This window comes from Gossypium arboreum, chromosome 7, assembly GCF_025698485.1.
Source record: "Gossypium arboreum isolate Shixiya-1 chromosome 7, ASM2569848v2, whole genome shotgun sequence".
NCBI classification, from domain to species: domain Eukaryota; kingdom Viridiplantae; phylum Streptophyta; class Magnoliopsida; order Malvales; family Malvaceae; genus Gossypium; species Gossypium arboreum.
This window is the reverse complement of record NC_069076.1, coordinates 103,715,129-103,742,709: the sequence shown is the minus strand read 5'-3', so window position 1 is coordinate 103,742,709 and position 27,581 is coordinate 103,715,129. Positions and strand designations below refer to the sequence as shown.

The window sequence follows — 27,581 nt, the reverse complement described above, 5'->3', positions numbered from 1 at the left end:
TGTATTTTAAATATTATAATTAATTTATTATTTGAATTGTTTAATATTATTAAAATATATTAACTTATTTAACAATTCAAATATAATAAAATACATTTTCAAATACCATATCAAAAGGTTGATATGATATTAAAAAAATTCAAATCATAATTAAAATATATGTACTATTTTCAACATACAATATAATTTTACTTCATTTAATCATTATTTAAAATAATAATTAATAAATATTATTAAAATATATTAATTATTTTGATAATATGTAATACTAATAAAAAACCTATTATTAAAGCATTTGAACAAACAAAAAAAAATTGATATGTTGTAAAATACACTTTTCACTATTCAACTTTTATTTTATTTTATTAATAGTAGCTATAGTATTTTGTAAATAATATATAATTAATGTATAGCAAAATATAATATCGATTAAAAATAAAAAATAATGTTTAATTTTTTTAAAATTTTTAATAATTGTAAATTAAATTATAATTATTTTTAAATGTGTAATTATCATAATTTCTATTAAATTATAATTATTTTAAATGTACAATTTTCACTTAATTCTACTTTGCCTTAACTTTTTAATTAATAAATATAAAATAAATAGTATAATTATTTTTAAATATCAATTTAGTAATATAGTAAGAAATAAAGCTTATTTTCGTTGATTCAATAGTTTTTCAAACTTGTGTTATATATTATAGATATAGATATAGATGTAATTAATTACATCTTTAAATTTTATTTAAATAAAATGAAATGTAAGATGAAAAAATTATATTAACATTGAAATATTTTATATTGTGATAAGTACACTTATATCTTTGAAAAAATATAATAAATTAGATTTTAAGAGTTTTAATTTTTTATTCATATTCACTTGCTTAGTAGCTAGTATGCTGAGTAATGGGCCTTGCTTAATTCATAAGCTTTTATTGGGCTTGAGTGTGTTAACAAGCAAAGAAATCTGTCATAAAAGTTTAGTTTTTAAAATAATGTTTAGTAATCTTTCAAAAACTGGTCGTTGTAGTATAGTGGTAAGTATTTCCGCCTGTCACGCGGACGACCCGGGTTCGATCCCCGGCAACGGCGTCATTTATTTTTAATTTTTATTCACTGCTGAGAATACGACGTCGTTATGTTTCCCTCCAATCTCTTGTCTCTGTGCCTCAGAACTCCTCTCCACCACTTCGACTTGAGAGGAAAAAAAAAAAAAAAAGCTTCGATTTCACTGAGAACTGAAACGGAGATGGGATCGGGGAGAAACGACTCGCCCGGGTCAGGCAACCCAGGTCCAAGTGGGGAATCGATTCCCTCCCCCCCGATGGAGCCACGGCGATTCCCTCTTGCAGCTCAACCCGAGATAATGAGAGCGGCGGAGAAAGACGACCAATACGCTTCCTTCGTCTACGACGCCTGCCGCGACGCCTTCCGCCATCTTTTTGGTACTCAATTCTTCATTATTTTCCCTATATTTTCTCCAGCACTGTTATTATACCTTAGAAAATATAAAAGAAATGTAAATTTTTTTTATAGGTACCAGAGTTGCAGTAGCTTATCAGAACGAGGTTAGTTTTAGACTCCAATCCCTAATAATTCACTAAATTAAAATTTTTCTTACTTTCTTTTTTTTTTTTGAAAAATTTAATTTATTTTGCAGACAAAACTCCTAGGTCAAATGCTTTACTATGTTTTAACAACAGGTTCTGGGCAGCAAACATTAGGAGAAGAATACTGTGATATAACTCAGGTTTGATGTATTTTGAAGAAAAGAAATGAATTATTTATTGTTCAAAATATGTATCTGAATTTTTTCTCTGAATAGCTTGATATGGTGTTTTTTATTTTAAGGTTGCTGGACCTCATGGCCTTTCCCCAACACCTGCGAGACGTGCTCTCTTTATTGTGTATCAGACTGCAGTTCCTTACATTGCCGAAAGAATTAGGTTTAAATTGAAGCTTCATCCCTTTTCATGTTTGTTTTACTATTTGGGTACTTCGTTTTTTGTTTATAACAGGAGACGCATTATGTTTATCGGAATTTGAGGGTATGTCTGAATTTTCCTTTGTGCAGCTCTAGAATTGCATCCCGTGGTATAACCCTTGCTGATTTGCAGTCTGATGAGTTCTATAGTAACAGTGGTTCTGAGAGGAGTCAAGTAGAGTCATCCACAGGCGTTGAAATTTCATTACCCTCAGAGTCTACTGCATCAGTATCTGCACTGTCGAGGTTGAAAGAGAAACTGCGTGGAATGTGGTTACGTGCAGTTCAGAGATGGCCAGCAGTATGAATATCATGTTCTTTTTTTTTTTTTTTTTTCTGGAAGAGTTCTTTTCATTTATAGAAAACTACTTTTGTTCATTCTCTGGGGCTCTTTCTTACAAGCACAACTTAATTCTTTTAGTTTTGTTCTTTCATTGTTGATGTAGTCCTTTAGACGGATATATTTTGGTGCTGTTGCATGCAGGTGCTGCCTATAGCTCGTGAATTCTTGCAATGGGTTCTACGTGCTAACCTCATGTTCTTCTACTTTGAAGGTATTTAGAGCTTACTCATCTATAGTTACTAATAAATTTTTGAAATGGAGCTTCAGTCATCCTAATATTGTTAATTTTCCATTGACAACCTTGGTAGGTTTCTATTATCATATATCCAAACGAGCAGCTGGTATTCGCTATGTGTTCATTGGGAAGCCATCAAATCAAAGACCCAGGTATATGGTTTTCTACTTGTTTGCTTTGATGCAACATCTTTCTTTACATGTTTGGAGCTCAACATCATGCGAGGAAAAGCTTGGGTGTGCTGAATATCGATAATAAAATTTTTGGCTGCCTTCAACTACAGGTACCAAATCCTGGGGATTTTCCTCTTAATTCAGCTATGCATCATTGCTGCTGAAGGTCTGCGGCGCAGCAACTTATCTTCAATTACAAGTTCAATTCATCAAACCTCATTAGGGTCTCATCAGAATCCAACAGGTTAATTTGCAACAAGTTTCCTTGTAGTGCTTTCGTAAACTTGCAGCTTTCAAGATGAAAAGTTTATATCGTGTCAATGGCCAAGTGCTTGATGTTTAACCTATAATCTGATAACCTCATCTTGCTTCCTTGCCTATAAGTTGAATCTTTTGGATTATTGCTAGAATGAATGCCAAGCTCTTGAGATAGCCAATAGTAAACCTACTATGTTCACTGGGAAATCGATATTTAAGACATTTCATCATCCTCATTTCAAGCAGTTGTGCCATGGGAGATTAGCATGTATTGTGTGACACATTGTTGTTTGGGCATGTAGGACAAGGTTTACCTCTGTTAAATGAAGAAGGCAACTTGATACCAATGGAGGCTGACCAGGGTAGCTGGGTTGGTGAATCAACTTCAGAGGTAAATTATCGAGTTTATCGCTGAATATTCTGTTTATGTATTTCGTTATTATCATCCCCTACCATTTTTATTTCTTATTGCCATATTCATTGTAGGAAAGTTCTAGATTAAGAGATCATAAGTGCTAGGCAAGATTAACCATAAAATATTCGTGTTACTAATCATTGGCAGATGCAACTTATCGAAGGTTTAAAACCATTATGGAACATTGATCTCATATGAAAAGGACTGTATCATTGATAAACCCTAAAATCTAAAAGCTCTTCCCTGAGTGAGTTGCTTTAAATATTTCAACTTCTTAGCTTTGATTTAATTTACCTATTCATTATTAGAAGCTTATTTATTTTGGGTTATTCAAGTACTATGAACAATATCTTGGTTGCTTGCACTTTGCCAACTGATAACATATAATGCTCAAAATCTTCGTTTGCTGCAATTCAGTCAACAGGTGTTGTCAGCAAATGCACCTTATGCCTAAGTAATCGACAACACCCGACGGCTACACCATGCGGTCATGTATTCTGCTGGTACTTCTCTTTTCCCTCATTGTCGAATGAATCTTAGATGTAGATTCTATGTTAGAAGAAGAGACTGCAAAAATTCATTCATATATCGTGATCTATCTGTAGGAACTGCATCATGGAATGGTGCAACGAGAAACCTGAATGCCCACTTTGCCGCACTCCCATAACACATTCGAGTCTAGTTTGTTTATATCATTCAGACTTTTAGCTTTTACTTATCCTCCTGCATTTTGCTGGTGAAAATTTTTAGAAAGTATACAAAAGAAAATAAGGATTAGTATGTTCAGTTTTTCAATAACCATTGTAATAGATAATTTCCCCTCTCTTAGGGGATATCTGCATAGGTAGACCATATTTTCATCTCCCTTGGCACAAGATGTACCATTATGTTAGTTTCGATTTTTTATATTCTTTTTTAAAATACTGTGTCTAGTACTTGTGTGGGATACATTTTTGGGTATGAAGACGAGGATATCATTTTTCAACCATAACCAACATTCACATTCAAGGTTATAAATAGATGCTGAGTTGACAGGTTTTAATGGTTCAAATTTATTTTCAAGGTTAAATTATGCTATTAGTCATTGTACTTTTCAAATTTTAAAATTTTAGTCTTGACTCTAACAGTAATAGTTAAATAAGTTTTGTTACTAGTCCTGTATTGTGTGTATAGTTGTAGATTTAGTTCATATTATCCAATTGAATAATTATAAGTCTAGTTTTTGAATTTTTCTATTAATTAAATTTTAGTGAGTAATATGTATAAATAACAAGTTGGCATGACATCCTATGTATAATAGTATATTTGACACGTTAGATTTTGAAAATAATAGAACTTGATGAATTTAATAGTTATTTAACAATTTAAATCAACAACTTTTATAAGGTATAGCAGAAGTTAGCCTAGTTTCAAGCTTGCACAGTTTGTAGGGAAAAAGTTCACACCGTAGTTGACGCCATTTTAAACATTAAACTAGTAGCTATAATTGTATCTATACTATCATTAAAATTCCTTTCTAAGTTTGGCTAAACTCAACACCAATTTAATAAGAAAAATACATTTTCTTAAGAAAATAATAATATTTTATAATGAAAATTTATTGGCAAGTATTTCATCACTCCTAATATAATTATTAAATAATTTCTTTTACAAAAGTACTTTTAATATTTTTTCTTATTCGAAAAAGTAAATTTACTTTCGTACAATTTAATTGTTAAATTGGAAATGGGAGAGAATAAAAAACGAAAAGAAAATAAAATTTGAGCGTGTTTGTTAAAAAAAAAGTGAGAAAACGTAAAGAAAAGAAAGATAATCATTTTCTATAGTGATGCATAAAACCCTATCATTTCAAATTGGAACCATGATGGAAGAGAAAATGAGAGATATGTATGTTAATTCAAAATTATATATTTTTAAGTATTTTATTTTCTTTCAATTTTTAATCTTTCCTATCAAGTATTTTTATAGAAAGAAAAATTATATATTTTCATCTTTCTATTTTTCTATCATTCCAATTTTTATTTTCTTACTCTACCAAATAGAGCTTAAGGTCGAAGAAAACCTAAAATTTCAAAAATCGATTCATATCATAGTATTTTAATTAAATTTATTTAAGCTTTATTAGATTTGATTCAATTTTCTATCTATAAAATATATTTTTATTTAAATCAAATTCAACAATGTCATATGTATGCTATTTTTCTTGATTTATAAATTTAACCTAAAAAATATTTTATATAAAATTATTATTTATAACTCTTAAATTCAAATTGAAACCGACCTCAACAGTAATCAGTAACTGACATTAAAAAACCCTAATGTCACTTTAACATTTAATCATTTTTGTCAGATTGTAAGATCAATAACCATTCCAAATCCAAAGCGACGAAGAAGCAAGTCGTAACCTTGATTTACCATTTCTCAAGATTCCCCCAAAAGCATGGCTGCTCAGATTAGCAAGAAGCGTAAGGTCCGTCCTCCTCATTAAACTGCACAGTATTTGGAATTAATCACGTAATTCTTACTATTTAGGTTTCTTTAATTCGTAAGATCTGAAATATAATGCTTATATATGTTTTAGTTATTATAAGTATAGAAGAGTTTCCCAGTTAAGCGTCAACCAAAACACTTTTTTACTTTGACTAATAATTGACTAGCCATTAACTAATTTTGACCTGTGTTGATCAAGGCATTGACCGGCCACATGATACTGTTAGAATACATATTATATCTTTTTTTAAAAATTCTTAACATTATAATAATATATTGATTAAAAATTTAAAAAAATCATATACAATGTATAAGAGTTTTAAAATGTTTAAAATATTTATTTTTATAAAATTTTAAAATATGTAATTTTAAATTTTAAAATTCAAAATAATATATACAAACTGGGAAATGTTATAAATATTAAAAAATGTATTTAAATTTAAGTAATTGCAAAAATAGAACTTGAAATTTAAATAAATTTTAGAATTTTAGAATTATATATTTTATAATTTTATAAAAATTACAATTTTTTATAATTTTATAATAATATTATTAATTTCAACTAATTTATTTTAAATTATCTTAATTCTTTTGTAAATTTTATTTGTATAATTTTATTTATAATTTATATTTTTTTCTAGATTTTATATATTTTTCTGAATTTTTATATATTTATTTTTTACATTATTTAATGTGTATATAATTTAATAAAAAATATTAATTTTTACATAAAGACGTCACCTGGTTACATAATTTAATGTTTGTAAAAAGACTTACTAAAAAATATAACTGAAGAATACTTTAGGTATTAAATTGAGACAGAAAAAGTTTAGGTACTAAAATAGAAAAATGAGTATATCTCAGAAGCCAAATCGTGAATTAAGCCTTTTGTTTTGTTCATTACTGATCTATATTATGATTATGCACCTAGGTCATTGTGAGTGGAAAGCTCCGTGCCTAGCGTGCTAAGTCTATGAAGTTCAAGGATGGTTACATGATATCCTCAGGTTATCCTGTCAAGGAATATATTGATTCTGCCGTTAGACACGTCCTTCTTAGACATGTCAGTTAAAATGCAGTTCTAAGTGGCTTTTTTCTTCTATTATTATCCAACTAAGAGATTTGATGTTAAGATTTGTAACATGAAAGTTATCTGTTTGTTTTTTGTTCATGTTTTCCTTTAATAGGTTTCTACTTGAAGGGACCTGAAAGACATTGGTGTTCTGTTTGAAATATTTTCAGGATGTGCTGGGTATCAAAGTTAAAATCATGCTTGATTGGGATCCTAAGGGCGAGCAGGGCCCTATGACCCCATTGCCGGATCTTGTCACCATCCACCCTCCAAAGGATGAAGAAGAGTTCAAAGAAAAGAAAGAGTATGAAGCAGTTGTTCCCCCAACCAATATCGAGTTTCCGGTTCTGGTTTAGAGCCATAATGTTGATGCCCCCAACCAAGTTTATATTACCTTTTATGTTCAACACTAATATACATTAGCAGGACCATTACTGGATGCCCCTGTATGAATTAATGTCTTGCTGAGATCCTTTATTTAGGATTTGGGTTTGAATTAGATTGAGTTGTTTTTAGTTTAGGTTGTTTTAAACTTGCGGATTCAGGTCAATTTGGGTTTGAGACTGTTTAAATTCGGATTTTTGACAATTATAATAAAACCATGTAGAATAATAGTTGATCGAATCGGTTTCATATCATAATTAAGTTTGAATCTAAGGAATGTGAATCCATGCCAGATGTAGTGCTAGAAACTTTCCACTCTAAATCAAAGCAAAACTTGTCAAAAGTTAAAACGCATTCATTCATCCTACTCAATACTTGAAGCGAAACAAAAACCCTACATAGCATTGGTCTTAACTCTTCCATTCCATAGATGTATACTTCTAGCTACCAACTGCATTTCAGCTCACCCATGTTAAGAGGGCAATTAAATGGGCAAGCCTACCTATCCTATAGAAGATTCTTGAGCAACAAGCAAAACTGACTAGTTGATTGCATACGTTGCGCTGGGCCTGTCTTGATTGACTTGGTTGAAATTCACATGTTGGGGGAGTAGATTGTATCTTATACCCAGCTCCTCGAAAATTCTCTTCAACTCGAGAACCAGCTCGGTTCTACGCTTGTTCTTTTCTCTGAAGTCCTGAAAGTTCATTGTGTGTGTGCAAAAGAGAGCCATCTTTAATTTATTAACATTCTCGATCTCCTTCACCACCACTAGGTGGCCAGGATGCCATAGGGTATTGGCCTCCAAATGCCTGGTAAGACACAAAGAACATAAATTCTATAGCCAAAGTCGACTCGTAATGTACGAAATATGTTCTATAAACATGCTACAAATCCGATCTTACTTCTTTATTTCTTCTTTCAGCCTGCCTATTGTCTTTGCAGGGGTCATAAAATCAATGGAGAACTCTATAGTATCACCCATATCTGGACTTCGGTAGTAGTTGCTGATTGGCTTTGTAGCCAAAACTGAATTCGGGTAGTACACCTTTTCATTATCGAGCTTCAAGAAGACGGTCGTTAAAATATTCATTTCCTCAACCAGCAACTGTCAGTTACCAAGTGATAAGCACATTTAGTAATATTTACCAGACATGCATGTATATATATATATACAGGAACAAGCCCTTCAAACAATTACCTGAACACCATCAACTACACAACGATCACCTACATCAAACGGATGCATCACGAATACGAATATAATAGCTTCAAAAATAGTCTTGCAGGTGTTTCCAAACATAAAGGCTGCAACTACAAGCTGTGAAGAAAGGAGCAAAAGCACTTTTGTGGTTGCAATTTCCATCAAAAGTAACCATATGACAACGGTAACGATAATCAAGACAACGGTTACAAGTTTGTTCAATTGCTTTACGGCTGTTTTGGTGTCGCTCAAAGCATGTGCTAGCGTTTTCCGGTCCTGGTAAACTTTTATCTGTATGAAATAACAAAAGCAAGCATGTTGACCAAGAATCCTACAACAGATATTATGTTTGCATCAAATTCACATATGCATGCACGTGTGTATGTATATATGTGTTTATATAGTTTCATATAAGTGCTCTTACCACCCAGTTAGTGAAACTTTTTCTGTCAATTTTTCCAGTGCTTGATCCTTCAAACAATGGAAACACGAGTTCCACCTCCTCCTTGATCATGAACCTTAAGAGATCGTCTTCATCAATGTAACTGACCATAAAGAGCATATCATAAGGGAAAAGGAAAAAACAAAAATTACTAGAAGCCTAAAGAAAAGCCTGATATTCTCACCGGCGATTTTGATTACTCTCATGACAGACCACGTTCGAGAAAATTTGATGAGCAACATACTGTGCCTCCTCCTCATTAGTGATCTCTTTATCTGCTTGTTCACCACCTTCTTTGTAAACACTTTCGTCTAACGTATTGGAGATCGTTGAAAGCCCTGAATTCGTGATAGCATCTACCAACACCTTCATGTGCCAAGATGAAACCTTTTCTCGTTTCAATTGATGGACTTTTCCCATGTCGATCACATTTTTTGCTTTTGCTTCTTTACCTTTCTTGTTTTTGCTAACAGTCAAACAAGTAGGTGATCTTTGAAACCCATCGATCTCCATAAACGGAGGTCCAGAAAGGGTCTTAAGTATGTAATGATGGAACACTGATTCTTGTATTCTGTCAAAGAACTTGTTCATATGGAAATTGGAAGCTAATAGCTTTAACAACAAAGTCTTCAACAACCACAAAAATGATCCGATAAGAACACTAACTAATGTCCATGTTATTTTATCGAGGATTTTTGTGGCAGTCTTCGATCTCTCAATGCCGAGAAACAATAGAGTCCAAGTAAGAAGAACTAAACTCAACCAAATAAACACTTGAACACTCTTCTTCAAACCATGAACAAAATACAACACTTTCTTCCTTAACAAAAAGTTGATCTCAATCAAGAAAACAACCAAATGCATGAACCAATTAGTAACCAACATACCACAAAATATAACCATAACAAGCACACACCATTTCCAAATATGCAAACCCCAAATTTGTGTCTTCTGCAGTTTATCTAAAGCTAAACTAGCTATTAAGCATCCCAGTAGGATCAGAAACACAACTACCTCAAACACAACCTTGGGTTTCACTCCTTTAAGCTTCTCTTTATGTAGTTTAACTTTCTTAATGGTCTCTTCATATTCTTTTTCTCCATTAGAGGTCATTGAAAATGTTTTTGACACACTAGAATCTGTCCTAATATTAGGGGAGGCCTTATTGAAGGAATGTCTATATGGCGAACCAAGTTGTTCTTGAGTAGCTAAGTTAGTCTCTTCCATTTGATCAGATTCAATAAGATAAGATTGTTCCCCAAATCTTGATTTGGGTTTTGTAAATGATCTTCTTCGAGTAAGATGAGACTCATTACCTGCATTTGGGACTTTTGGTGGTTTATTTGCAGTGTGTTTAGGGGTTAATACCTCTGATTCTTTCGACACTTTGGGAGTTTCTTCGTTGGAAACATTAATCAACACTTCTTCTTTCTTATCTGCCATGTCTTTAGCTTTTCATTAAACACCTGGTAGGAGATTTAAACAGAGGATCAGATTTATATTTAAGAGCAGAAATGGAAACTTATAGAGAGAGAATCAAAAGATCTGAAGACCCATTGACCTTTTGGCTTTTAGTCCATTACCTGAAAAGTTTTCAAGGAAAAAAAAGAAGAAGAAGAAAGTCTCCACAGGATACCCAGAAATAGTAAAAAACAAGAAGCTCCGCTACACAACTTAAAGCAATGACAAGATACCAAAAGACATTGTAAGAAACACCCAAGGGTAAAACAAAAAAGAAGAACACTCTGAAAGTAAGATTCAGATTAAAATGTTCTGACTATGGAGTAAGCTTTTGTCGTGGGTAGATGGAGGAGTACTATTTAATTAATGAAAGGAAGATGAGTTTGCCTGTAGCTAGCTGACAAGAAAGACAGAAAGACCGTTGTTTTTCTTCCTTCAGGCTGCCTTTTTTTAGTTTTATAAAACTTACAATTTCTATTCTCTGAACCCCTCCTATTTTTTTTTTCCAAGTCGGGGGATAAATTTTTTGTGAAAAAATCGAGCATGGATATCTTGAGCAACACTTTTCGAAGAGGTGAATATTCTCATCATCATTTTTTGTGTAAAAAATGTTAGGTTAGTTTTCTATTTTTGCATATTATTAATAAAATATAATTAATAAGGTTAGTAATTTTCGCTTAAATCAAGATTAAAATTTTAAATTTTAAAAATATTATGATTAACAATGATTTAATTAGAGAATGTAGACTAAATCTATAACTTTATATATAGTATAAAATTAATAGTAGAATTTAACCAAATAAATTTAACTCATAAAATACAAGGGTTAATAGCAAATTTTGACCATTTTAAAGCAAACTCTACCCATTTTATATTAGATACATTAATTTTCAACTTTATATATACATTAATATATTAATACTAACTTAAAATATTGATCTTAGTAAACAGAAAGAGGACACTTTTCAAGCATACATAGAAAATTTAAATGTTGAAGTTTCCTAAGGTTCGATTTGGGACGGTGATTATTTTTAAATTTAAAAAATTCGAGGACTTCCAAGAAATTTTTTTTAATACGAGGAGAGATAAAAAGATATTCAAAGATAAAACTGAAATCTCAAGTGAATTAAAATTTTATATTAATAGAAGTTAAAATTTCAGTTAAAATTAAAATAATTGACCGAATTGATATAATTCAGTTAATCAGTTGATTAATTGATCTAGTTCAGTCGGGTTGAAAATTTTCTTGAAATATTTCAGCTCTGTTATTTTTTCTTGAATTTTCTTTTATTTGATTAACGGTTAAAAGATTAAAAAATTCGGTTAATATTAGTTCGAATCGGTTAACCATTTGAACACCCCTAATTATACTATACTATTGGTTTGATTGGTTTATACTCTTAAGGTTAAGATATGTTTCAAGTTTTTATATTCTTAATAGATTTGTAATTTAGTCTTTTTTTTAGGAATTAAATCTTTCTATTTTTCAAATTTAAAAATTAGGTCCAATTATTATTATCATTAAAATTCTTTTTGCTAAAATTATTTATGTCATTTTAGAATAAACAAATACCGACATGATAGCGTCATGTAACAAGAAAAAGAATTTAATTAACTAAGATTTTTAAAAATACTAATGATTGGATTTGTATTGTTAAATTAAAAATAGAGAAATTAAATTTCTTAAAATTAAAATAGGGAGGCTAAATTTTAAATATATGAAGAATACATGTACTTAGAGGATAATTAAACCTTTGATTTAATTTATTAAACAATTATAATTCTTTTTGTACATAGAGATGGAACCTTCTATTTATTTAATCTTCCGTTTATAGTTTAAAAAGGAATTTAAAATTAAAACCACTATTTTTGACTTTTGAATTTTGAGTTAAATATTTAAAAAAAAAATCAATTTTGAGCTTTAAGATTTAAATCTGTTATTTTATTATTTTGACAGTACAGGTGGAAGCGAAGCAACGAGACAAAATGGAAGTGGTGTGTTTCTTTCACTCCCCTATCCTGGTTTTAGATTCCATTCCACCTGATAAAGAATCTTCCTTCAGCCTGCCATCTCTCCATTGCTTCAAACTTCCCAACCTTATTCTTCCTTTTCCCATACATCTAGTCTTTTTTTTTTTTCTCGAAATTAAAGTGTTTATCATCTGACTAATCTCTTTTATCGTGAGTATTCTCCAAAAAGATCAATGGCTGACAATAAAATATACTTCATTTTTTTATGGGAGGGGATCAAGTCATATTACATCCTTAAATGAAGTACTAATTTTTTTTATTCACACTATACGAATTTGAGATAAAAAAAAATTGAAGTTAAATTTTTTTAGAAGATCATATTTAAATTGTATAAAAATTTTAAATTATTTTATTGAATTACAATTTCGAAATTAAAATTAAAATTTTATAATTTTGAAAAGGAAAGTGTGCTTTTGATGTTACAAAGTAGGAATAAAAGAAGGAAAAAAACTCCCACAACAAAGAAATCAGAATTGCGGCCAAGCCCAAGAGAGACATAAATTTTGGGTATATGAGAAACTTCTATTCATCAATGCCCATTTCTTTTGTGCACTCTGTATAACCCACTTACTATTTCATAATTAAAATAAAATAAAAAATCATTTATTCAAAGTTCTAAACTTGATTTAAATCAATAAATATGTTATAGGAGGAAAGCTATAACTCGATATTGTCGATCAGAGAGTCAAGAACCACAAGTAAATTATCTAAAATCAATATTCTTGTATGAAAGCATCTTAAACTGTTAAGGTTGCATCACCAATAAAGAGGTAACCAGGCAAACCAATCGGCCAACCGATGATCACCCACTCTATCTTGCTTCCTTACTCCTACTATACCATTTCCCGACTTAAGCATTTGAGAGTATCCAAGCTCCAACACTCCTTACTTCACATTTGTCATCCATGAATTTCGAGCCTCCAACTCCAGTTCACCTATCTCGCATGTTGTCTCTAAACCCAATCCATCACCCGAAAGACATCAACGAGATGAAGAGGCAAGACTGGATCAAAAGTAAAAGAAGTTGGCCTCTCAAAAGGTGCTGTGGACCTCAATTTCATATATGGCCTTATATGGTGTAACCTTAGCCGAGTGAGAGTCGGTCCACTCTGACCTCCAACTGTGGCCTTCCCTCACACTTTGTACCTTGAAAAAAAAAAGAAGCTGATAAAGGATATCTTATGGAAATTCATATGGGGATAGCAAATCATGAATCTTTGGTCATTAACAAAAAAGGAAAGATCCAAAAGAATGGTCGATCTTTCTAACCATTTATCTCTGCATTTTGAAGATAAAAACAATAAGGAAACGAGGATTTCTTGTCATATTCTTATGTAAAGCTGAGATGGAAATGCTTTTTATTCTTTTATAAGAATAATCTGTCAGTTTTTGGAGGATGATGAAGGATTACTGGTCTTACATTGATGGATGATTTGCTGATATATATATTACTTTCTTTTGTTAACACAAATATGGGTTGTATTTCAAAAATTGATATTGATTGTGAAGATCGGATTTGATCCTTTTGAGCTAACTATTTATCTCAATCTCCTTTTATCCTTATTTTAAGGTAATTCATTTATTGAGAGTAATTTCTTATTCACGATTTATCTTAAATCTTTTTATATTACAGTTTTAGCCGTTAGTACTAAACTATTCTTTTATTATAGTTTTATAAGAATAAGACTCTTATAAGAATGCGTGAAGTTGAGTTTAAATCTCTTATACTATGATTGAATCTAAATTATGTAATTAAATTGATTATGTTCACTATTTAGGCTTTCTAAATTGTTTATTAAGTTGAATAAAAAGAGTTAACCGCATCCAATATCCCTAAATTATTGGTTAAATTTTAAATTTTACCTTTTAAAATTCAAAATATTTTATTGAAATCCAATTTTTTATTAGTTTAATGGTGTTAAAAAAAAAAGCTTAGATGATGCATGGTTCCTATTTTAAACATGTACAAATTAATAAATAGTTTTTAAACACGTTAAATCAAACTAATATTTAATATTAAATTTGTATTTAGACTAATAAAAGACCACATTAAAACAATACTTCAATTTAAAGATTCAATTTAAATATTTTAATATTTTAAAAATCAATTTAAGAATTAAATTATAATGTGGGGATATTTGTTTGAGTTAACCCTATATCATTATCATGATTCATGAAGGTAACTATTTGTCTCCTATTCCAAAGACCAAAAAGGAAAACACCCAATTTCCCCCATTGTCTAACTTTTTCTAGGAGACAAACTTGAAACTTGAAGCTATTAATTACCATATTCTATGATTATTCTTTCAAGAAAAGAGTGGGTTTGTTTGTTTTTTAACTCCAAAATACATGAATCAGTCAAAATTTGGTGGGTTGATGAGAGCTAGTTAATTTAAGCCTTAAAAAGGTCATAATGAGGCCTCTCATCATTTTATCTAATTAAATTTAACTTTTAACTTATCTAAACCGATGTGTCAAAGTCGTCCCCAATGTAATGTAATTTCATTGAGGATGGTTGATTTGGACGTATTTAATCAAAAGAAAACAAGTATATGTATTTGCTGTTTATGTTTAGATTAACTTATTTAATTGATTGGTTATTGAAATTTCGATTATTAATTATTTTTTAAATTTTAATTATTAATTAATTCGGTTCAATAATCAAAATATAATAAATATATTTAATATTTGCGTAATAGAATGTACCCAAGTAACATATGGTAATATGGTATCTGGTAATGGACTATTGGCCAAAGAAAAATAATAATAAATAAATAAAATTAAAATATAACAAAAAATCTAGAAATTTAAGTTAATTAAAAATTAATTGAATTTTCGATTCGCTTTTTAATAAAGTCGACTAAGATAATTCAACTTGATTATTAATTGAGCCAACCATTTAAACATCACTAAGCAAGGAATTAGTAGAACCTTAATCGTCTTAATTAAATGAGACAATCGTGGTTTTGACGCCACTCAATATCTAATAATTCAATTTAAATTCATTTAACACAAGATTTTTAACTTTAACCTTTCAAATTTTTTTAACTTTAGCTTTAACCCTAAACCCCTAATTATAATACGAAAAAGTAATACAAATGTACGTGGGTCAAGTTTAACGAGAAGAGAGAACATGATGATGAATGAACCTTTAGAAAAACTAGACACACCCAAGATTGCATTAAGAAAACTAACTCAAAAGAAACCAAAACTTGGTTTTAGGTTATGTTATGTACCAAAAATAAAAAGAGCTCAACTATGGCTAGGTTTAGCTTATAATATTTTTTTATATATTCCTTTAAATCTCTCTTAAGACCCCATTATCATTGCCAGCAACTTCTTCCCCACTTAGCGTACACAATTCTCCAACAAAATGAAGCTATAACCCCACAATAATATATAAAACCCTAAGCTCACATAATTGTAAATAACTTAATTCAAATCTTAATCTCCACAGATTAACTATTGGATCAAAAAGCTTTTGTTGTAAAGTACAGCATGAAAAAGAAAAAAAAAACTATTAAGGACATGATAATAATTCTTTGGAATAAGTTACAAATCCACTGCCGCCTTGTTTATTAGTTCCTAATCATATGATCATGTTAGATTTTGACTAAGTGAGAGAGATTCTTCATCATATGAGTGGGAGAGTAAGGCCCCATTTTTATTTAAATTTCTCTCTTTTTTTACACTAAAAAAGAAAAGAAAAAGAAAACTCTTTGCATGCTTGTCACGTAGTACGAATGGTGTGTTTTTATTTGCTTAATATAGGCCATTATTAGGTCTATTACATTAATTAATGTATTTTATGGTTGTAATATGCTTAAGAGCATGATTTTGTTTAACATGAGAATAGGTTTAAGTTGGTTAAAGAGTCATTATCTCTAATCTATGATATTATTCAATTTCATCTTACTAAGTCTTTGGAGGTTGCCAAAAATAAAATTTAAACAACTATATGTTAGTATAAACGTCTCTCTCTTTTATTTATGATTGGATTCTTTTTTTAGAATGATTTGAATATTCAAATTTAGTCAAGAAATGTAGTCCATCAAGAAGGCTTCACTAGCCTTGAATGAATAAATATATATGGTATTGTTTAAGTTTCTAATTAAGTTGGTGTCACTTTTAATCGGGCCACTAATTTTATTAGAGAAATTATAGAAATATCCTTCAATAATTAAAATAAGTTACATGATTCGATGATACTTTAAAATATACATATAGTAGGATTTAAACCCAAACCAATTGGGTTAGTAAAACTTTTAATTTACCACTCAATTAAAGCTCTATTTTAATATTTTTATACATTTTAATATTGTTATGCACACTTTATTGCTTCCATCAATTGTATATATTAATAATGTATATTTGATTGAGTTGGTATCATAAGTTAACTCAACACTAACTCAGGATTGATGATAACACAATGATAAACTTTAATCTATTTTTTAAAATTTAATATCGTATATATTTCATACATTTCATTATTTATTATATGTTATTTTAAAATACATATTTGTATTCTTAATTTGTGGTTTCCACACGCATATGTGTGTGATATGATTTCTAGTATTATTTAAGTGTTTGATTGAGTTGGTGTCACCCATTCCTTTTATAAATTAAGAAATATTACTACGAGGGTATTTTATGTCTTTTAATATAAAGCTTAAAGAAACATACCCATAATGAGATTTGAAACTAAAACACCATGATTTTCAACATTTTAACTAAAGTCTCATTTGTTTTTTACATTAATTATTTATAAATATATTTGTTACATAAAATTTCCACTCAAGATATACAATGGGGTTAACGAGTTAGTATCATAAGTTAATTTGACATCAATTTGTTTAAAAAGTTACTTACAAATCATTCTTTAACAAAGTAACGAAAATTAATATACTTGGTATTTTTTATTCTACTATTTTTATATTAAATGTTTATTAATCATCATGATTTCATGTTAGATTATTTTAAACTTCACAAGTAGGTTAAATGTTTGACAAGTGTATTATAAGGTGTCGTAAAAAATAAAATTTATATATATATATAAATAAGCGTGACACATATCACACCCTTAACCTACTTGTGAAGTCTAAAAAACTCCACAGGCAGTCAAATAATTACTCTTTTATATTCATATAGAGAAAATGTTTGGTACACTATGAATGAAGTTTTTAAACTTCACAAGCAGGATTGTATTATGACAAATGTCCTATAAGATATAATATAATTAATAATATATATAAAAAAAAGGGACCCATGAACTTTTTTTAACTATGCTTTGTGGAGTTAAAAAAAGTTTTCTGTGAATGTACCAAATCCTAATCCTTATATAAATGAAAATGATGTAAAAAAGATCGTATCATGGTTTTTATCTAAAACTATTATTTGATACATAGAATTTTTTCAACTCCACCAATGAACTTAACCCCCAAGTGTCTTATTTATTTAGTTTTTGTTTTTTAAAAATATCAACCTGACAATTTCTTAAATCCACGTATAAAATTAAAAAACCTCTATTTTTTTTTGGTAATTAAAAACAAAGCTTAAGAAATTAAACTACACTGATTCGTTCGAACAAACCTTTAAACTTATCATTAGCAAGATTTTCGATTAAGTTGGAAGGGGCTTTCGTTAGTATATTAATATCCTCCAAATCACTTTGTACCATCTTGACAATCCAATCTGTAATCTAATTAATTTTTTTAAAAACATGTGTTACCATCTTTAATATCAAATAATAGTCTTTTTATTTATTTATTTATTTTAGGTGGGCAAGAAGAATTTGGTGTAACGGTTAGGGCATCTTTTATTATTAATTTAAAAATCCTTTAGTTACCTTAATATTTGTTATAAGAAATTGAACGTGCATTGTCATTGTGAAGCATGATTTTGATACTTAGTATAGTACTATATGCTTTGTTTTAAAAGCTACATATACATTGATATGATGATATCTTTCTTAAGTATTTTTTTTGTTTAAAAGCATGGCATAATTATCAAAACAAATTTTATTGGTTGTCATATTCAATCATGTCCATAACTATTTTTGTAAGATTCCCTTCTATCTTACTTCCTTGGGTCCCATTCAACACTTTAAATTTTGCATGAAAACAACCCCAATTTTCCCAATAAAGAATACCATAATAAAAGAGTGCATTTATATTGAATTAATGTTACATGTTTTTTAATATTAATCTTATTATAAATTTTTTATCATATCTATTTTTTATATAAAATAATACTTAAAATTATTTATATTTCCTCTTCACACTTTGAATAGAAAAATAATACGCATTACCCTTTCAAAAAATATATATATATATACATACATATCTTTTGGCAAATCTTGAAATAGATTTGAGGTTAGATATGTCAATTAGTTAGACTGAATTTAGTTTTAGATTATATTAGTTTGAGCTTAAATTTAAGTGATTTGAGTGTAGCTTGTTTTAAGATTAAGTAATTTTTAGTTAATTCATTTGAGTTTGTTAATTGAGTTTAGGTCACTTTTAGTTATTTGTTTATATTATTTTAGATCATTTTAGGTTTGAATTATTATGGATTTAGGTCGTTTTAGGCTAGATCATTTTAAGTTAGATCATTCTATAGTAGTAACATAATTTATACTTGTCAAAAGACTACTTATTTTTGTAAATGTCTAATCGTATCATATTATAGTTCCTCTCATATTTTAAAAAGATAATTAATTTATGTAATTTAAAATTTTAATATGTAATAATTTCATACTTGTTCTTTTATTGGAATTTTAAAATAGGAAACTTCAGATATTTTTATATTAATTATAGTATTAGATATTATTATATATTTAATTTTTATATAATATAAATTATATAATATATACAATGAAATAAAATAATACATTATAATATTAAAAAAGGTGATTATTAAAGATCAAATTGTCTTATATTTTAAATAAATTTAATTTTTTTATTTAACTCTATTTTTAGGTTTAATAATTTTATCCAAACCTTCTTAAACATGAAACTGGACTTCAAGCTTAGATAATAACCTCGCCTTTTTAACTGGTGTGTAATTGGATTGTTTTTTTTTTTTCATTTTAGGTTGAGTTGATCTAATTAGAACTTCAAAAGTAAAGTTAAAATGATTTATATGTTTCCATTTATCTATTTATTTGGATTTTAAATATAATTTAGACGACATTTCTTGTCATCTAACGTGTGGAATTTTTTCTTTTGTTGGCAGATAATTTTTAAATTTAAGTAAAATATATTTTAATGTTATCTAAATAGTAAAATGAGTCAAGAAGTAGGTCTAGACTCCCATCCATTATTTTTACGTTATATATTTTAATGTTATCTAAATAGTAAAAATATAAATTTTATCCTTTCAGTGATTTACAGGGTAAGTGTGTAGGGTTTGACTCCCATCCATTATTTTTACGTTCATTTTCATCCAATACAATTTTAATCATCATTTAAAAATGATGATGACAATTAGTGTATTGAGAAGTAAGAGATTGAAAAAGTATTGGATATGATCCCAACCCAGGTGTCTAAGGAAGAATCTTTTGGTCAAATTCCAATTTAAGGCCATAATCTTTTTTCTCTTTTTGATTTGATCCATTATTTCAACTCCTTTAATTCCCAATTCCGACTTCTTATTTTTATTTCTTTTTCTTTTTGGTTGCTTTCTATCTCCCATTTGAATTAAATATATATTTATCCTTTCGTGTGCTTTACAGGGTAGGTGTGCAAGGAAAAATCTTTTGATCAAATTGCAATCTAAGGTTGTAAACTTTTTTTCTCTTTTATCTTTAATTCCCAATTCTCACTTTTTTTATTCTTTTGTGCATCAATATTGTTGGAGTTACATTTCTATTTTTTATAGTTTAATTATATTGTGTGGATTCAATTAAAAGTGACAAAAATACTCTCTTCTGTTATTGATGGGAATGACAAGGTTGGGCAACCGCTAAATCCAAAAAGGAGTGTGTTAGGATGACAAAGAAAGTCTCTTACTAGAGGAAGATCTCCCTAGTGAAGGGGCATGGCTATTGATTGACTGAAAGAAGGTAGGACATCATCCAATGATATGTTATTGAATAGTATTAAGGGAGATACAAAGAGGATCAAATGGAGGTTGATGACATTTCTATGATAAAGTTCTATAATGCTCCTAACCGAAATTGACTACAGTTTCAATTAGGCAATGTTATAACCGATGAAGGGAGATATCTTTAGTAACCTTATTGGTAAAACAATGAATTTTTTCCAATTAGAGTGATTTTGCTATCTAATAAACCTTCGACCTATAAGCAATAACTACAAACTCAAGCTCAATTACATAAAACTTCCTTAACCTTAGATGGTAAGTCTATGGTACTGATACCCTTAGGGAAGGTATCAATACATTCTAGCTTGAGATATCAATACCAAAAGCATGGGTATCGGTATTAGGCTCCTTTTTTTTATTTTCTTTTTTTCAATTTTGACGATTGGCTTGTGAGGTATCTATACTTGGGTACAATGTATCGATACATGTCTCCCTTGATTCATTATTTTAGGTTCAATGTTTGTAGGTATCGGTACCCCGGCCTAATTTGGGTATTGATACCTAAGTGTAGTACATCCTAAGTTAAGGATTCTATGGTTTCTTTACTTGCAAGAAACTAATACCAATGACTTGGAAAGTCTTTAACCTACCTTTAAGGCCTCTAACACTTACCTAACTATCAAATGGGAAAAATTATTCAACTAAATGCATATTTGATCATAGCATACAAGATCTCACCACCATACCATGCATATACTATGACCTCAAGCCTAGGTTTCCAAGTATCTAAAGACATACATCCATAGTCCCAAGCTTTATATTCATACATTATATATAAGACATCATGGCACAAGCATAATGCTGTGGTCAAATAAATACAATACTACTAGATAAACTACCATGTACATGTCATTTACTCAAGCCTAACAAAACATTGACAACTACATTACACAAGCAATGTGACTTATAAAACGAAGCAACTTTTTATGGTCCACTTCTCAAATCTACACTTCAACCTTCATGCGTAATCAAACAATGCACCTGCTGAGCTTTTCTCTAATCAATGGTATTCAAATAATTTCTAATAGTGCTCCATAATTCAATTCAATAAGACAGGCGTTGCTTATGAACGTAATGTAAATCAAGATGTTACTTAGAGTTTAACCCTCTTTTTCTTCAAAAAGAAAACATGAATACTTTTTGCTTATATTAAAGGGTTTATTCCTCGCAATCCAAAGGGAAGATTTTGATTCTTTTGAACATTGTATAAGGTGTCACAAAAAATGGGGTTATATATATTATTAAAAGACTCACATACAAGAGGTAGATGCTTGAGTGGGAGGGATAGTTTGTAGATAAGTAAGCCAAAAGAGTACCCTTTTTGCCTTGGTAATAGAGAAGGGTGCGGGGAGAATGGATGCAATGTTTCAAGTAAGAGGGTCCAACTGCAATTCCTCATAATGAAAAAGAAACCAAAAGCTCCCCTCTCTCTCTCCCTCTCATTTTGCTTGCCATTAAGATTTACAATCTTTCTTTTTACTTGTTCAGTCAATTCCCACTGTGTTATAATATTAAAGAAAGTTCCCATTGTGTCAGTATCTCTTCAGTTCAGATCATGATCAAAAAATGAAACCATTCCTCAGTTCTTACTTTTCAGAAGAAAAAAAAACCCAAACTTCCATGGTTCCCTTTTTACTTTTTCCCCCCTTCGAGTTCCATTTTCACATTTTAGCTTAACTTACTAGCATTGCCATATTTCATTTCACTTAAATGCCAAATCAAATGGGTTAATCCTATTTACACCAAAGTTTGCCATAAAGATTTGAGTAATTGAGAAGGAAATTAAAGCTGAAAATGTTGGTCTTCACTATATATCTTGTTTGAAAGTTAATTACATTATGAAGCCATTAGCAATGGCTCGATTTGTTTCAACATGAGTAGTTTCATACACTGGTAACTCTTCTTTATACCTATCATTTCCCATGAGAACAAGGTGATCCAACTCGAACAAATCCGAACTCGACTCACTACCTGCATCATCATCATCATCATCATCATAATGACTGTTTTTCTTCTGATTTTGATGATATTCTCTTATAATCTCCCTAGCCATTTCTTCCACTCGCTTACTCTTCTCCATTACTTGAAACTTCACCTCCGACGACGATTTCCCGATTTTCCACGCCGTTGGAACCGAAACCGGCAGCAACCTCGACTTTTGTTGTTCGTATACACGTTTTTGTCCACACGGTCTGCTATCTTCGTCGACGATGACGCTCACCGGACAAAACCTGACTGTTCTTTTCACCCCATTGCGGGATTTTTCTCGCGTGTTCTTGCTTAGACATGATCTCGAAAAAGATGAAGTTGACGAACAAACCTGGCTTGACTTCAATTTTCTCTCATCGTATTCGTCATCACCACCACCATCATCATCATCTGGATTCTTGGTTTTCTTTGAATTTGTAAACAGAGAGTTGATGAAACTGGCGAGACGGGCACCAGGTGAAATGGGTTGTTTCACCTTCTTTAAATTACCATAGATTTTCATGGCTCTCGATTTCGACCTTTCATCAAGTTTCTCCGGAGGAGCCGACACGCTGGTCCTGACAGGTTTAGGCTTTGGTAGTGATGGTGGAGGAACGAAACATGGAGCTTTTGTCTTTGAACCATACAAAGATTCAGTGTCGGATGATGAAAAAAACCCACCGGAACTGGAATCCGATGAGCTAGAACTTGAGCTAAACAAACTCACATGATGATGATGATGATGTGATTTCTTTTTGAAATCTTTGAGACCCTGTTTTTTCCCTGCGATTTTCTTCTCGGAAACCTTGTTTTCCATCCATTTCTCGATCAAACAATCTCGTTGGGGATCCCAAATCTCTTGTTTTTTGCTATTGAATTTCAAGCCTTGATTTTTGGTGTCGCTAATACCATCATTATCATCGATCGAACGACAGATTTGATCGAGTAAAGAAGAAGAGAAAGATGGGTTATCTCTCTTATGCCTGTATCTTTCTTCTCTCATCAGTGTTTTCTCCACTCTAAACATGTTTTTTTCTTTTTTTTTTGTTTTGGTTCTGTAAAGAAGGGTTCAAAAAGCTGAAAAATTGGTGAGAAGAAACAGAGGGTCAGTGTTGGTGTTTTCGAAACAAGGACAGGCTTTGGTTTGGTTTTGTTGGAAACATGAAACGGAGAGTAATTGATGCTGTGTCTGAAGAACAATATAGCGAGAGAGAAAGAGAGAGTAATGAAAGCAAATTTGCAGGCCTTTGAAGGTGAAGATGAAGGGGGAAGGGGAATAGAAGCTTGGCAATATATAAAGGGATGTCAATGGGGGCAATCATGCCAGATTGTCTTCTCTCTACGTGGCATTCTTCTTGGGTCCTTTTCGATTGGATCGTTTCGGTTCAGTTCTAGTATTTTTTTATATTTGATTCGATTTTAATTCAATTTAAATTTGTAGTAAAATAAACATTTTACCTCAAGTTTAATATAAAACACAATTATCTTTATTTTTTTATAATTGGGGAAAGAAATAGTATTATTTAGAATCTAATCCAACTCTCGTATTAATAATATAATATTTTTGTCATTCGATCAAAAAGTTATTAGCATGTTTGGAAGGTATACTTACCTTTTAGATTCGAAAAAAAAATTATAAATCCCCTCTTAAATATATTTGCTAAGTTAGTGTTTAGAATATCACATTTTAAAAATTTAATTTAATATTTTTTTTGAATGGCTCGACTGGATTAAAAAAATAAAAACAGAATACAAAAATCTGTTTGTTGAGTTGGGTTGACACCAACACTACAATCCTAAAAAGAAAATAAAAGAACCAGGCCTTAATTAGAACGGTCCAAAATCGGACTTAATAATAAAGTAAATAAAAGCAAAAAAGGACACTTAACTCAAAAACTAGTCGTCAGAAACAACTGGTAACCATTACTTTCTATCGATTCTTGTAACCAATAGAGACTTTTCACATTACCGACCTAGCTGTTACTCTGTCGCAAATCATTTCCAATCTTTTACTTTTCTACTACACTATCAGAGAGGCAACTCTTCAGCATTTTCTTTTGAAAAATCCTTGAACTCATACATAGACGCTGCAAGCCTTTCACTTTGCGATTCTCAAACGCTCCTTCTCCATTGCGATCAGCACGGAACTTGGGATGTCTCTTTCCAGGTATTGACCTTCACCCCTCTTTAATGCTTCCTTGGCTATGAAATGGGCAAAATAGTTTCCTATCTTTGGAATAAAACGAAATCGAAGATCTTGAAAATGGTTTTTTGTACTCTGAATATCTCTTATGAAAGCCCCGATCATTGATTTGTCTTGTTTTGCACTTTGACATTTTATAATCACTGATCTTGAATCTCCTACTACTTCAAGAACCTGTAAACCCATGTCGATCCCTTGCTTGAAAACCTGCATGTGCTTCTGCTGCAAACGGAGACGCCACATCGGAATGAAGCACAGACTTGGATGCCAAAATGTTGGCCACCACATCTCGTACTACTAGCCCTGACACCGAACAGAAAGATTGTTGATCAAAATCTGCATCAAAGTAAATAGCCACGGATATCCTCTAGTCATGATATTCGGGTCTCCTGCCTTCTTCCAAGATAAGCTCTTTTTCCTCTACTCCCTTTAACTCTGAGATAAAACTGAAGATTTGCTTTGATATGTCTCTGCTTGTTGTGATTTTCCTTTCATATATTAACTTGTTTCGGTTTGTCCAGATTAACCACAACCCGTAGCAGAAGAGCCGACACTGCTCATTTGTACCTTGACTAAACACCCAAGTAAGCCACTCCCATACATTTTGAAAATCATTATTGAGCATCCATACAGAATTTAAACATCTCCATACTTCTATCAATGTAGGGCACTGTTGGAAAATGTGGCTGATGTTCTCCCCATTTTGCTGACACCTCAGACATAGATCTTCAACAGTAACTCTTTTCAGCTTGAGATTCGAAAAATTGGGAATAAAATCCCAAGAAATCTTCCACACTGTAATTTTTATTTTCGATGGCATGTTCATGATCCACAGTTTCCTGTAAAAAAGCTTTAGTATCGGCCTGTATATGATTACTAAGATTAAGAGTAGATAGGCACTTCTCACTGAGAAGTTACCTAATGGTTCTCCCCTCCAAACTTGAAAATCGTCGAGGGCTGACTTTGCCAAGGGGATCCTCATAATCCTTCTAGCAATATTCTCTTGGAAGGTATTAGCAATTAATTCAGTCTTCCATCTTCTATTTTCACCATCAATTAAGTCTGAAACTAACACTATATTTTCGTTGTTGTTTATATTTTGTATTCTATCTTCATTGCTACCCGGTACTTAGAGATCTGACCAAACCAAGATACTATCCACCTTGCCAACTCTCCAACATAAGCCATTTTCTAGCAATCATTTAGCTGACTAGATGCTCTTCCAGGTAAGTGAAGGTGAGTTCCCTAAACGAGCTTTTAAAAAACTTGACTGCGCATAATATTTAGCTTTCAAAACGTGGGCTAACAAAGAATTAGGATAATTAACAAGACGCCAACCCTGTTTAGCTAGTAATGCGATATTAAACTTATCAAGTTTTCTGAAGCCGAGACCTCCATCTTCTTTTAACGAACACAAATCCTTCCATGCACACCAGTGTATACCCTTTCTATCTTTATTTTTCCTCCACCAAAATTTCGTAATTATGCCCTCCAAATCGGCACATAACGACTTAGGAAGCAAGAAACATGCCATTGAGTAAGTAGGAATAGACTGTAGAACTGCTTTGATAAAAACTTCTTTGCCACCTTGAGAAAGATGCTTTATGCTTTAATTATCAATCCGTTAATGTAGTCTATCTTTCAAATTTTGAAAAGACGCTTTTTTATTTCTACCCACTAAATTAGGTAGACCTAGATACCCTTTCGGATCAGTTGAACTGCGTACTCCGAGCACTCTAGTTACTACTCTTTTGATCTCCTCCTGTGTATTCGTGCTGAAAAAATAGTTGATTTTGAATAATTGATATTTTGCCCTGAGCACTTTTCATATTCATGTAAAATTTGCTTTAATGATCCTGCGCCTCTTTTAGTAGCTTCCCAAATAAAATGCAGTCGTCAACAAACAGTAGATGAGAAATCTGCGGACCACTCTTACTTGCCTTGACTCCTCTAATAAGATTTCTTTGCATTGCCAGCTTCATAAGACTTGATAAACCCTCCCCACAAAACAAAAATAGATAAGGGCTTAGAGGGTCTCCTTGGCGTAGTCCTCTTGATGGGAAAAAATTTTCACCGATATAACCATTTAATCCCACCGAGTATGATACTGTTTTGACACATTTCATTAGCGAAGCAACCCAATCTGAATCAAATCCCAGTTTTTTCATTACCTCTTCCAAAAAGGACCACTCAACCCTATCATACGCTTTGCTCATATTAAGTTTCACCGCCATAAACCCCTTCTTTCTCGCCCTCTTATACTTTAAAGTATGGAGAAGCTCATAGGCTAGCAACACATTATCAGAAATTAATCTCTCGGGTACAAAAACACTTTGCGCCAAATTAATACATTTATCCATCACAGTTCGTAGACGGTTAGCAATAGCTTTAGCCATTACTTTATAAAGCACATTGCACAAATTGATTGGCCTAAATTGAGAAATATTCGAGGGGTTTGATATTTTCAGTATTAGCACAATATTAGTTTTGTTGATAAAGCTAACGTTCATACCTCCATTCAGTTGGCTAAGGCAAAAAGATGTAATATCTGCACCAATAATTGGCCAACATTTTTGGTAAAATAATGCTGGAAAACTATCTTCTCCTGGGGCTTTTGTAAGGCCCATTTCTGCTAAAGCTTTGCGGATCACCTCTTCTATGTATCTCGTTTTAAGCTTAAAATTATCCTCGCCGAAAATGCAACGATCAATTCCTGATAAAATATAATCATAATTACCCCTTCTACCTGCTGAGGATAATTGTTGAAAATATAATCTGGCTATCCATTCCATGCTTTCTAAATCGTCCCTTT

General features: G+C 31.0%; 4 protein-coding genes, 1 long non-coding RNA gene and 1 other non-coding gene across 7 annotated transcripts; 4 read left to right on the top strand and 2 right to left on the bottom strand.

The window, feature by feature from the left end:
* Positions 1–1,023: 1,023 nt before the first annotated feature.
* TRNAD-GUC (transfer RNA aspartic acid (anticodon GUC)) lies at positions 1,024–1,095 on the top strand. The gene has a single exon. It is a non-coding gene; the product is annotated as a tRNA-Asp (tRNA).
* Positions 1,096–1,105: 10 nt separating this feature from the next.
* Positions 1,106–4,462, top strand: LOC108470845 (peroxisome biogenesis factor 10). The gene is made up of 11 exons (XM_017772339.2): positions 1,106–1,448; positions 1,540–1,571; positions 1,664–1,753; positions 1,855–1,949; positions 2,078–2,288; positions 2,472–2,541; positions 2,639–2,717; positions 2,849–2,982; positions 3,299–3,387; positions 3,829–3,914; positions 4,017–4,462. The coding sequence occupies exons 1-11, from the start codon at positions 1,142–1,144 to the stop codon at positions 4,117–4,119; spliced, it is 1,296 nt and encodes a 431-aa protein (XP_017627828.2). The 5' UTR covers positions 1,106–1,141; the 3' UTR covers positions 4,120–4,462.
* Positions 4,463–5,701: 1,239 nt separating this feature from the next.
* On the top strand, positions 5,702–7,597 carry LOC108452929 (40S ribosomal protein S3-2-like). 2 transcript variants are annotated; one of them, XM_053030460.1, is made up of 3 exons: positions 5,702–5,881; positions 6,833–6,964; positions 7,144–7,597. In XM_053030460.1, the coding sequence occupies exons 2-3, from the start codon at positions 6,875–6,877 to the stop codon at positions 7,327–7,329; spliced, it is 276 nt and encodes a 91-aa protein (XP_052886420.1). In that variant the 5' UTR covers positions 5,702–5,881; positions 6,833–6,874; the 3' UTR covers positions 7,330–7,597. The 2 variants fall into 2 exon arrangements, 1 of the variants encoding a protein (XP_052886420.1); XR_001866491.2 differs by lacking the exon at positions 6,833–6,964.
* A 94-nt stretch (positions 7,598–7,691) lies between these two features.
* Positions 7,692–11,013, bottom strand: LOC108452856 (mechanosensitive ion channel protein 10-like). Its single transcript, XM_017750659.2, has 6 exons — positions 10,587–11,013; positions 9,188–10,469; positions 8,986–9,106; positions 8,559–8,852; positions 8,263–8,465; positions 7,692–8,169 (listed from the first exon to the last, which is right to left on the bottom strand). The coding sequence occupies exons 2-6, from the start codon at positions 10,444–10,446 to the stop codon at positions 7,899–7,901; spliced, it is 2,148 nt and encodes a 715-aa protein (XP_017606148.1). The 5' UTR covers positions 10,447–10,469; positions 10,587–11,013; the 3' UTR covers positions 7,692–7,898.
* An 11,416-nt stretch (positions 11,014–22,429) lies between these two features.
* Positions 22,430–23,569, bottom strand: LOC108484436 (protein BIG GRAIN 1-like A). The gene has a single exon (XM_017788224.2). The coding sequence runs from the start codon at positions 23,567–23,569 to the stop codon at positions 22,430–22,432; it is 1,140 nt and encodes a 379-aa protein (XP_017643713.2).
* Positions 23,570–24,487: 918 nt separating this feature from the next.
* On the top strand, positions 24,488–25,083 carry LOC108488448 (uncharacterized). The gene is made up of 2 exons (XR_001871763.2): positions 24,488–24,733; positions 24,941–25,083. It is a non-coding gene; the product is annotated as an uncharacterized LOC108488448 (long non-coding RNA).
* The last annotated feature ends 2,498 nt before the right edge of the window (positions 25,084–27,581 follow it).